Source organism: Artemia franciscana, unplaced genomic scaffold (assembly GCF_032884065.1).
Source record: "Artemia franciscana unplaced genomic scaffold, ASM3288406v1 PGA_scaffold_23, whole genome shotgun sequence".
Lineage (NCBI taxonomy): Eukaryota > Metazoa > Arthropoda > Branchiopoda > Anostraca > Artemiidae > Artemia > Artemia franciscana.
This window is the reverse complement of record NW_027062649.1, coordinates 1,251,171-1,263,687: the sequence shown is the minus strand read 5'-3', so window position 1 is coordinate 1,263,687 and position 12,517 is coordinate 1,251,171. Positions and strand designations below refer to the sequence as shown.

General features: G+C 37.0%; 1 protein-coding gene across 3 annotated transcripts in view; it reads left to right on the top strand.

Moving 5' to 3' along the window:
- LOC136041466 (endothelin-converting enzyme homolog) overlaps positions 1 to 12,517 on the top strand; it is a 154,181-nt gene that overhangs the window by 74,351 nt on the left and 67,313 nt on the right. For all 3 annotated transcript variants that reach the window (XM_065726154.1, XM_065726152.1, XM_065726153.1), the window contains 2 exons: positions 7,197 to 7,419; positions 8,648 to 8,771. In XM_065726154.1, the coding sequence (XP_065582226.1) occupies positions 7,197 to 7,419; positions 8,648 to 8,771 (347 nt within the window). The remainder of the gene's footprint in view (positions 1 to 7,196; positions 7,420 to 8,647; positions 8,772 to 12,517) is intronic.

Here is a 12,517-nt window from a genome sequence, read left to right as displayed (position 1 = left end):
TGAAGTGTCAAAACAAACATTTCGTTCCGTGTATAATAAATTTGAATGTGCATGTGCCACGAGGATTTTCGTCGTTTGAGCGGTATTGATGTCGGGAAAACGCGGACAAAAGACGCTTGACAGCTTTGTCATTTCAAAGTCTCGCAGAATAGATAGTGTAACTGTAACTCTAAGTAGCTCTTCAATTAGTCCTGTTGGAAGTGGCGAACATGGGCAAATTCCATTGCAAATTCCTAACACTTTGTAATCTTCTGTTAACCCCGTTAGCGTTCAGATTGATCATCCAACAACACACCCGCCCACTACCCTGTTTCCGGAAAACGATATTAGGATCCAAATCGGTACAATACATGCCATTGACGACCGAATAAAGTGCGAGCTTCTGGAGAGGCCATGGAAACTCCCGATTGGATGCCAAATGCCATATTCTGCTCATTTAAAGCGGGGGAAATACGAAAAAAGTACTTGAACGATTTTCATTTGCAGAGTTTCCACTGGCTTGTATATTCTGCTGCCCAGAATGGTCTTTTTTGCAAATACTGCCCTCTTTTTGTAACTGGGGCTAGGGGGGTTCAAACAGACAGGATCCCCTATAAAAGCTGGTCACAAAGCCTGTCACAAAATTTGTTAAGTTACTGGGAAAAGATGGAGACCTAACAGTACATGATACTTCCCAGTACCATCATGACGTAGTAGGGGCTGGAAAGTCGTCCGCACGAATCTGTAAATAATTGCATCAACGAACAGCGAATGAAGCAAGTAACAGAAAACCGAGAGAGGCTTAAGCCGATTCTGGAATCAATCATATTTCTAGGAAGGCAGAATATTCCACTGAGGGGCCATCGGGATGATAGCAGCTTAAACTTGGATGACATGCTGCTTTCCAATGAAGGAAACTTCCGAGAACTACTACGTTATCGTGCTGAAATTGGCGACAGTAAATTAGAGGAACAACTGAAAACATCAGGAAAAAATGATACCTACATCAGCAAAATAGCTCACAACCAGTTTATTGAGTGTTGTGCGAAAGAAGTTACAGGTGTCATTCTAGAAAGAGTAAAGTCGGCAAGGTATGACAGTATCATTTTCGACGAGACAACAGATGTGTCACATTCATCACAACTTAATTTAGCTCTCTGCTATGTCTGCGATAACCATAGACGCGAGGACTTCATAGGTTTTGTTGACGTTCATTATGCCACCTTTGAACCTTCCACTGCAGACAAAGAGCCGACTGTCATCGGAAAAATGATTGGCCAGCTAGTTCTAAGCCTTTAAGAAGAAACGGGTTTGAATTTACTTGACTTTGGTGGAATTGGTACGGATGTGTGCGCAATGAGTGTATCAAATAACTGTGGTGCTGTAGTTGAAATTCAGAAAAAAGCTAAAAATGCGTCTCGTTGTCCCTGCTTTAACCACGCCCTGAACCTTTCTTTGTCAAGAAGCTCAGCTGTTTCGAGCATCAGAAATGCCATAGGCATTATAAAAGAAGTTGCTGAATTTTTTAATGCATCTGCGAAGAGAAATTACGTCTTGAATAAGGTCCTAAAGCTGAACTCACGGTAATCGGCGAGGCGAGGTGGATCCAGTGACATGAGTCACTTATGCAGTTTGTGTCCAAACTTCCAAAAGTCATCTAGTCTTTGGAACACATTAGTCGCTGGAGTGAATCATTGACCGCTCCGAAGGCAAAGACGCTTGTCACAGCGTTACATAGTGCGGAATTCGTGGTTTCCCTTCAGTGTCTACACAGTATTTGCGCTCTGACCTTGCCTTTTCCAGAAAGTCGGCTATTCCAGAAGAAGACTTTGGACTTGGGCGCTGCCGATGGCCACGTTTCCGATCTTTTGGATGTTCTAGCAAAGCGACGGGAAACATGTGACGAAGAGTTCGCATTAGTATTCGAGCAAGTAAAAGAATTGTCAGATAAAATCCTATTGGCTGTTGAAGTTCCAAGGATTACACAAAGACAGGTTCATCGAAATAGTCCTCCTCGTATTACGCCTGAAGAATATTATCGACGTTTTTTTATACCTATACTCGACTCAGTCATAAGTGACTTAAAGAGCCGATTCTCAAGACACACGCTGAACTCTTTCCGGTTAACCGTACAGCTGCCATCAAATATTGTGAATTGTACTGATGATTTGCTGCAATCTTCCGTCAAAGAGATCTCTAGCATGTATGGTCAACTTATTGGCTTAACCATGCCGTCTACCACGGCAACGCTTATTTTGGCAGAGGTGCATGTGTGTAGAAGTAGATGGCTTCGGGTTAAGAGAGAAGGAGGTATTTTTCCTAGTTCAGTGGAAGAAACTGCCAAGGAATGTGACAGACACCAATATCCTTATGTCAGCTCACTTCTTGATATTTTTGTATCTCTTCCAGTGAGCGTGGCATCTGCCGGGCATAGCTTCTCAACTTCACGTAAACTGAAAATATGGCTCAGAGCACAGATAAGGCAAACTAGACTCAGTGGTTTGGCCCTCCTTAATGTGCACCGCGACATCGATATCAGCATTGACAGAGTAATCGACAGGTTTGCGAACAGTGGAGCCAGGGAGCTTGAATTTTGCTTGTAAACAGTTGTCAGTTGATCAAGTACAGTTTTTGTAATCATTATTGCAATATGTGAAAACCACATTTTCGTTAAACAAGAGACCGCCAGGGAAACTTAAAACGTAAAAAATAAAATCAGCCTTATGGCCGACAAAAAGGACACTACCCCCACTCTTTTCGGTATGAATCGCCCCCCCCCTAGAACGAAAGGCTGGATCCGCCCCTGCATTAAACTAGTTATTGTCGATAGCCAGCCACAGAATACCGTGCCGGCATCAACATAAAAAATCTTGGAACCAATGGAACTCAGAACAATATTGGTGGAATTGTAAACATGGAATCAGGGGGAGAAGTTTCGGATCTGGAACCGGAATTGACGGAACCTGAATGGTTGGAACCGGGGTCAGAGCCATCAGAATAGGAAATAAAACCGCTGTAATTGCGGCCAAAAGTGGAGGAAGCGGAACGGGCACTGGTATCTCTCCGGTGTAAGCAATGTGTCTTGCAGAAGGCTCTTAGGCTTTATTCTATCTGCCCAGTGTAAACAATGCGTCTTGGAGATGGTCTTTAAGGTTTTTTTTTTCTATATATCCATTTTTAGTTTATATAGATATTTTTTGTCAGATAAAAGGTACCATGGGCCAGTCACAGTGTGTCATGGTCCGTGAAATGACAGGGGCCATCAGGAAAGGGTTGGCTTGCGAAAACACAAATCAATTCGAAAAGACTAACCAATGGATTTAAAACATTATTTTTATCAAGAAATATCTGAAAATGCCTTAGGAGTGATAATGTGTGCCACAGGGTACTACCAGCCAGCCACAAAGTGCCACAGGAAAGGAATTGCCATGGTGTACCACAAGTAGATGACTTGCGAAAACACAGAGCAATGGATTTAAAGCATAATTTATATCAACGAAATGTCTGAAAATGCTTTGGGAATAAATGGTTAGCTCCGCTGTTCAAATAGACTTTATGGTTATTTTTGTCAGAATAAACGTTATTGGGGATTTTCATCTAAGTTTAAAGGGTCAATTTTAGTCTATACACTTTATGCGGTTATATTTTGTCAGAAGAAACGTTATGGGATTTTTGTTTCAGTTAATATGGTCAATTTTAGTTTACACGATTCATACTTGTGCTTGTCAGATCACAAGGATTCTCGGACCCAATCAGAAGCTAGTACAAGGTTTTATCGACCAAAATCTGTAGTTTTCATGCTCTACTATGTATTAATTTTCGATGTCATGGCTATACTTTCAGTGAATGTCTCAGCATTTATGTAGACAATCCTCGATCTAATAACTTCATTGTGGAAAACACCCTTTCCTACCTGTATAATATTGACTTCAATGGCCTAAGAATAAATTGTTTTAATAATGTTTTTAAATTTGTTTATTAATAAGCACGTTTATGCACAATACAAGTCTTTGTCTTCATCTGTTAGATTTCTTCTTCCAAGTGTAGGTGGCCAGTCTTCAATAAATTTCACTGTGGGATTTAAGGCGTCTTGTTGTCACTAGGTATACCCGTTCAAGATTGTATCTAATATAAATGTAAAATTCTGTGTAGCAAAGAGAAAAAGACAGATTGTTGGCTGTATAAGAAGATGTATCATGTTCTAACCGTATGGATAATCTTCGTTTTATTTCACTACTGTTAGTACCTTCAACTTCCAACAGAGCAAAAGCACTCATATCAAATAATAGAGATATGCTAAGAATAGAAAATAAATATTCACAATGTTGACGCTCTGAAATTTTTTCCAATACTGACGTAAGTGGACCAAAACATAAATTTGACAATTTCTATAAAAACAAGTATCGTTGATACAGGAAATTATGCCATCCTCAATAAATTTTTATAAATAAACAATTATCTATTACGTAACCACCTCGTTTGCGTAATAGTTCAATAATAAATAACATTTGTTGGTTGCTAGGCTGAGCCGGCTGGAGCTGGTTGCTAGGGCTTTGCATAAGTAAATGTTAATATCATCTAAGCTATTACATAGAAACGGCATGCACGCAATAGATCAATAACTCCAGCTGGTTTCTAGGGGGCAATTGTTACCCTAGTACCCCTTCATTTGAAGCAAAACAATATTTAATATGAGAATTCAACATGGGTGTTGAAGAAACAACATATAGCGATGTTAAAACTTGAGAGTCATATCAAATGGGTTGTTCTCTTTCTGGAGGGTAGTTTTGAATGTATTGGAAGGTTTTAATTTTAAAAAGGGAAAAATATATAAAACCACTGGTTGAAAAGAATAAGGAAAAGCACGTCCTTTTTAACAATATAGGAAATATGAAGTTTAAGACGAAAAGATACTAAATTAGATCAAACGTTTTGGTAGAATTAAGAAGTTACGTTAAAACTTAAAATCCATATCGAAACTGCAAGGAGGGGGCTGCCATCTTTTCAGAATGCAATTTTGGTATATTTTAGAAGGTTTTAATTTCAGAGGGAAAAATATATAAGACCACTGGTCGAAAGGAACGCGGAAAAAGCTTGTTCAAGAAAATGTTTTAAATTTTATGCCCTTTTTAACAATAAAGGGAACTTTTTAATAAAATCATAGGAATAAGGAAAAGGCTAATTAAAGAAAATTTGTTTAAATTCTATGCCCTTTTTAGCAATAAAGAAATATAAAATTAAAGACGAAAAGATCATCAATTAGATCAAATGTTTTTCTAAAATTAAAGAACCATGTTAAAACTTAAGAGCCATATTTAAAATGCAAGGAGGAGGCTGCCCTGTTTTTCGAAGGCAATTTCTATATGTTTTAATAGGTTTTAATTTTAAAGGGAAAAATATATAAAATTACTGGTTGAAGGGAATAGGGAAAATGCTTATTCAAGGAAATGTTTTGGATTCCATGCACTTTCTTACAATAATGGGGATTTTTTTTACAAAATCACTGTAAATATAGAAAAGGCTCATTCAACGAAACATTTTAAATTCTATCCCCTTTTTAACAATAAGGATATATAAAATCAAAGACGAAAAGAAATTGAATTAGGTCATATTTTTTGCTAAAAGTAAGAAGCGATACAAATTACGAATTAAATGCTCATCTTTAGGTATCACTTTGAAAACTAATCATCGTTAAGTTTCATCAATAATCATAGTACCTTTCTGTGGTTACCTTTGATTTCGAAGTACTTGTTGGTAAAACACCAAATAAACAATAGCAATTATATCTAAACATCACCTCCATTTAAATTTACATAACATAACCCTCGGCGTTTCTTCTAACTGACTTCTCCCTTCCAAGGGAATTGTTTCCCATGGATAAGAAACATGCGATCTATAGCTTAGGGAGAAAGGGGGGGGGAAATGCCATTCAGATCAAGAAGTTAATTACTTACCGATTCACTATAGTAGAATCTATTCACCAGAACATAATAATAGCAAACGCTTGCCAGTTCAGATGACTAGAGTGGCATTCCTTTGAGATATCTCTGGTCTCACGTTCGATTCCTACAATGGACAAACAACTAAAGGTTCACTGAGTCAAAACACGCCTTGCGTAAGCGGTTTGGGGAATGCCTTGATGAAACATCTTGAGGGAAAAACACGCCTTGAAGAAGCAATCTTGAAGAATGTTTTGAAGAAAGAAAAAAATGTCTCGAAGAAAAATATACATCTTGAAGAAAAAAAATCAAAGAAAAAAAAACATCTTCTAAAGTATTATGTAACACCCACGCGTGCGCAATACGTCATTCTCAGCTACATTTGGGGTTCCCCACTTGACTAGCGACCCCTGAGCTGAAATTATATTGAAAAAAAAATCTTGAAGAAGAAAAAAACATAACACGTGTGTTTAAATTGTATAAGTAAACAACTAACTTTTACGTAACACCCACGTGTTCGTAATCAATAATCAATAACACATGCTACGACCTTACTCAGGGGAAAAGTAGTTGACTTAAATAAATGAATGGAACTGACGTTTTTGACGCATTACAAAAGTTCAAAATGAAGGATTAGGAAGCTCTTTGCAAAAACTCCTTTAGTGAAGAGTAGTGGGAATGCAGGGTTAGCTTTATTCAATAAGAAAACCATGATAAAGTCAACAAAATGTATGAAATGGATTGAAATTAATTTCCCTTTAATAGCCATTTATAAATGTTTTAGCCAGCTTTGCCTTAATCTGTAGCGAAGCCAGTGAGAAAGTCGGGGAGCATGTTGCGTTACTCCTGGATACCTTGGATTTTATAAGCCACTATGCAGTTAAACAAATAGAAAAAATAGGAATAAGGCTTTAAATTGGAGAAAAGATCAATTTAAAACTTTTTTGCTTTAATTTAGAGTTCATTTTTTTTTACTTTGTATTTATGACCCTTCGAGTTTTATATATCTATTTGTCTATATATCTATACTCCGCTCGGAGCCTTTCTTAGGGTTGGTGCCGGGAAAAAAATTAATTACAGGACCCCCTCCTACTCAAATATAAGCGAAAAGGCGAATAAAAGTTAAAAACTTGATCAATGTGGGCAGTCCCTCAGCTGCAGTGGCCCCCAGCTGCGGTGCCCGGGTTAGCTAAACCAGTTTCCACCCTTGGAACGGCTCTGACAACACCTTTAATTAAAAAGTAAAAAACAAAGATATTAAGTTTTATTTCTTTTCAGTCAACTACAAAATTACCTCATGTGGCAGGTTGTTAAATCCTTCATCTCTACATTGCCAAAAAGTTTCCGTGACGCAGGGAAGATTCTGAGGAAAGCTTTGTTAGGTACAGATTATACGGAAGAAGTCTGGAGGTACTGTGTCGGTGATACAAATTCTATCCTAGGGTTTGCCGTTGGTTCGCTATTTGTCAGAAAAACTTTCCACGAAGAGTCGAAACAAATTGTAAGTCCTGTAATAGTCCCTAATTAGATTTCGTTTTCTACTACCCGGGCTCTTTCATCTCATACCCAAACGCGCCATTTAAATTTTTTCAGGGTGGAAAGGGGGGGGGGGTAAGAGCCATTAATTCTTTAACGAAACATCTTTCAATAATTTTAGTGCCCAAAAAGCTAGCTGTAGAGTTAGGAAGGATAACATTTTTGATTATAGGCACTTAAAAGACGAAGAAAAACAAAATAATGTCATTTACTTTCTCTGTAAAACTGTTCTGTATTTCATGTTCTATATTATTATGTTATTATACATTTTCTGGTATTTTACGAAAAACCGGAGACTGCTATGGTACATTTTCTTTTTTTTTCAACCGCAGTGCCTGGTTTTAAACTCAGGAAGGTAAACGTATATATCTGGCTTTTTATTTATTTTACAAGTAATATCATACTTACAAATTTAAGTTATAATTTAGATTTTATCCAAAAGATTGAGAATAATATAGGTTGAGCGTAACAAAAAGCCTTACCAAATACACAAACTTGATATTACAGCTTTACAAAGACAGTAGATAAGATTATTTTGTTTTTCTGTCATTAACAGCTTAACGTTAAGAATACTGTACCTGCTAACTCTACGAGCTAGCTTTCACGCTATGTAATTTATTGACATTTTTTTGTGTTTCCAATTGTAGTATTTTGTGTCTTTTTGTCAATCAGTTGATGGATGTTAACTCAGTTTTCTTGAATGTGTTCTCACTGGGGTAAAACCGGTATTGTCGTTTAAATCCACTTTTTTCCAATATTTTACCTGGTCTTAAACTCATTCTACACTGAAACCAATTCTACACTGAATTTCACTGCGCCATATCTAAAGCATTCCAAACGTCATTTTTGTGAGTTGAGCAATGTTCGAAATTTCAAGTGTGATTTTATTATTCAATAATCACAGTGAAAATTCAAGCAAAAGAACAATCAAAGGGTAATAAGGTAAACAAACAATCGTGTGTGTATTCAGAAAATGTAAGCTTTACTTATTCACTGTCGACCGAAATTCTTCTCCCTTTTTAGTATAAGTTCATCAATCCTTTGCCAAGCCTGTTACATCTACCAAAGCAAGACAATTTGCCCTGACTTTTCTCATTAGTTGTTCTTAACTAATTCGGCGTCTGACCTACATAGAAGTCTATCGACATTTCCTATATTCTGAGAGAATTTTCTCAACTTCTAATTAATTTCAGGCTGAAGAGATGATTAGGTCTGTTCGAGACGCATTCATTGGGAATTTCCCATCTCTTACCTGGATGGATGAGAAAACAAGAGACGCGGCTAAAGAGAAGGCTATAGCGATTACTAGTATGATAGGTAATGTAAATTGTTTTATTTGTGTTCTTTTATTAGAATATTACGAAAGCTTTTCACTTTCTTTTTTTAAAATTGAATTACATTAGGTGATTTTGCATCCGAGGAAGAGGGGAGGAACCCTAATGTAAAGGATTTTATAGGTCATCTAAGTTTTTTTTTTTTTTTATTGTTCGTGGTTGTGCTGAGGAGTGAAATGGGGTGGAAAGGCCGTACTGAACGCTAATGAGGACTCTCAGATTTATGCGTCTCAAAACGAGTTTCGTTATCAAGCCGTAAACTTGCAGTTGTTTATCGCCTTTTTCAAACAGTTCGTGGTAGCGAACTGTAGTAAGGAGCGACCCGACTCAATAGTAAACGAAACTCTAAAAAACGGAATTTTGATGCTAAAAGATACATCAAAAGAATCGGATTTTTATCTTGATTTTAAATATATAAGTTTAATCAAATTTAATCTTTGTCATCAAAAGTTACGAGCCTGAGAAAATTTGCCTTATTTTGGAAAATAGGGGAAAACATCCCCTAAAAGTCATAGGATGCGTCTCACAACGAGTTTCGTTATCAAGCCGTAAACTTGCAGTTGTTTATCGCGTTTTTCAGACAGTTCGTGGTAACGAACTGTAGTAAGGAGCGACCCGACTCAATAGTAAACGAAACTCTAAAAACTGAATTTCGATGCTAAGAGATAAATCAAAAGAATCAGATTTTTATCCTGATTTTAAATATATAAGCTTCATCAAATTTAGTCTTTGTCATCAAAAGTTACGAGCCTGAGAAAATTTGCCTTATTTTTGAAAATAGGGGAAAACATCCCCTAAAAGTCCTAGGATCTTAACGAAAATTACAACATCGCATTCAGCGTATCAGAGAAATTTATAGAAATAATTTCAAGGTCCAATCTACAAAAATGTGGAATTTCGTATTTCTTGATGGAAGACAGATCACGTTTATTTGTTTTTTTTTTGTTTTTTTTCCCAGGGGTCATCGTATCGACCGAGTGGTCTTCGATTGTTGCAAGAGGGCTCATTATAACGTAAATTAAAAGTTCTAGTGCCCTTTTTAAGTGACCAAAAAAATTGGAGAACACTTAGGCCCCCTCCCACGCTCAATTTTTCCCAAAGTCAACGGATCAAATTTTTGAGATAGCCATTTTGTTCCGCTAGTCGAAAACCACAATAACTATGTCTTTGGGGCTGACTTAATCCCCCACAGTCCCTGGGGGAGGGGCTGCAAGTTACAAACTTTGACCAATGTTTACATACAGTAATGGTTATTGGGAAGTGTACCGACGTTTTCAGGGGGATTTTTTTGGTTTGGGTGTGGGGCTGAGGGGAGGGGGATATGTGGTAGGATCTTTCCTTGGAGGAATCTTTCATGATGGGAGAGAAATTCAATGAAAAGGGTGCAGGATTTTCTAGCATTACTATTAAAAAAACAACAACAATGAAATATAAACATGAAAAAGTTTTTTTCAATTGAAAGTAAGGAGTAGCATTAAAACTTAAAACGAACAGAGATTATTACGCATATGAGAGGTTCTAAAAATACTTTAGCATAAAGAGTGAAGTATTCAGGAGGAGATAAATACTTCGCTCTTTATGCTAAAATATTTTTAGTCATTTCAACTATTTATTCTACGGCCTTTCTGATTCAGGGGTCATTCTTAGAGAATTGGGACGAAACTTAATATTTAGTGTGAAGAGCGAGGTATTAACGAGGGGACATAGCCCCTTATATATATAATTAAAAATATAAGAATATAAAAGTTTATTACGCAAGTTAATTCTTAAGTTAAGTATACTTTTTACTAATAAAAACGTTCATTAAAAATTAAAAGTTCTAGTTGCCTTTTTAAGTAACCGAAAAACTGGAGGGCAACTAGGCCTCCTTCCCCACCCCTTATTTCTCAAAATCGTCTGATCAAAACTGGAGAAAGTCATTTGGCCAAAAAAAAGAATTAATATGCAAATTTCATTTTAATGATTTATGTACGGAGAGCCAAAATCAAACATGCACTAATTCAAAAACGTTAAGAAATTAAATAAAAAAACTAGTTTTTTTAACTGAAAGTAAGCAGTCACATTAAAACTTAAAACAAACAGAAATTACTCCGTATATGAAATGGGTTGTCCCCTCCGCAATCCCTCGCTCTTTACGCTAAAGTTTGACTCTTTGCCACAATTCTACTTTTTAAAACAATTAGAAACTTTAGCGTAAAGAGCGAGGGATTGTGGAGGGGACAACCCATTTCATATACGGAGTAATTTCTGTTCGTTTTAAGTTTTAATGTCGCTCCTTATTTTCAGTTAAAATAACTAGTTTTTTTTTTATTTAATCTATTAAATAAGTCGATTGGACCTTGACCTTGATTTAAACCGTGAAAAAAATGTAAGGTTTCAGTGGTTAATGGTCCAAGTCCCTTTGTCACTGAGCATTTCTCCCTTCCTCCCTCACAAAAAAACTTTATAAAGATTCTAAAGCGGCAGCATTCACGGTTATATAAAAATTTTATTTTTACTCTGCGTTGTACAGTTTTTAGTTCTTTATAAATTAGTGAATCTGTTTAAGAGTTTGTCTTGAAGACCTAGCCATGAGCTCTAACAAAATTCTATGAATCAATAGATTGATTTAAAAAGGAAAATAAGAGGCTTAATGCCGGTCAGGATTTAAAATAAGAGCTCTGAGTCACGAAGTCCTTCTAAATATTAAAATTCATTAAGATCCGATCACCCACTTGTAAGTTATAAATACCTAATTTTTCTAATTCTTTCTCTCCCTTTAGCCCCCCCAGATGGTCGAATCTGGGAACACGACTTTATCAAGTCAAATTGTGCAGCTCCCTGACACGTCTACCAATTTTCATCGTCCTAGCACGTCCAGAAGCACCAAACTCGCCAAATCACTGAACCCCTCCCCCCAAAGAGAGCGAATCCAGTACGATTCTGTCAATCACGTATCAGGGACATTTGTTTATTCTATCCACCAAGCTTCATCCCAATTCCTCCACTCCAAGTGTTTTTCCAAGATTTACCCCTCCAAATCCCCCCAATGTCATAAGATCTGGTCGGGATTTGAAATAAGAGCTCTGAGACATGAATTCCTTCTAAAAATTAAATTTCATTATGATCCGATCATCTATTCGTAAGATAAAAATACCCCAATTTTCACGTTTTCCAAAAATTCCGGTTTCCCCCTCCAACTCCCCGCAATGTCACAGGATCTGGTTGGAATTTAAAATTAGAACTTACCCCCCCCCCCAATTCCACCAAAGAGAGCAGATCCGGTCCGGTTATGTCAGTCACGTATCTTAGACAGGTTTCTATTCTTCCCATCCAGTTCCATCCTGATCTCACCGCTTTAAGTATTTTCTAAGATTTCCGGTCCCCCCAACTGCCCCCCCCCCCAATAACGCTTGATCCGGTTAAGATTTAAAATAAGAGATCTGAGTTACGAGGTCCTTCTAAATATGAAGTTTCATGAAGATCCGATCACTCCTTCGTAAGTGAAAAATACGTCATTTTTTCAGAATAAACCCCCCCCCCAATAGAGCGGATCCGTTCCAATTATGTAAATTACGTATGTAAGGCTTCTGATTATTTTCCCCACCAAGTTTCATCCCGATCCCTCCAATCTAAGCGTTTTCCATGATTTTAGGTTCCCCCACCCCAAACTTCCCCCAATGTCACGAAATCCGGCCAGGATTTAAAATAATTACTTTGAGACACGATATCCTTCTAAATATCAAATTT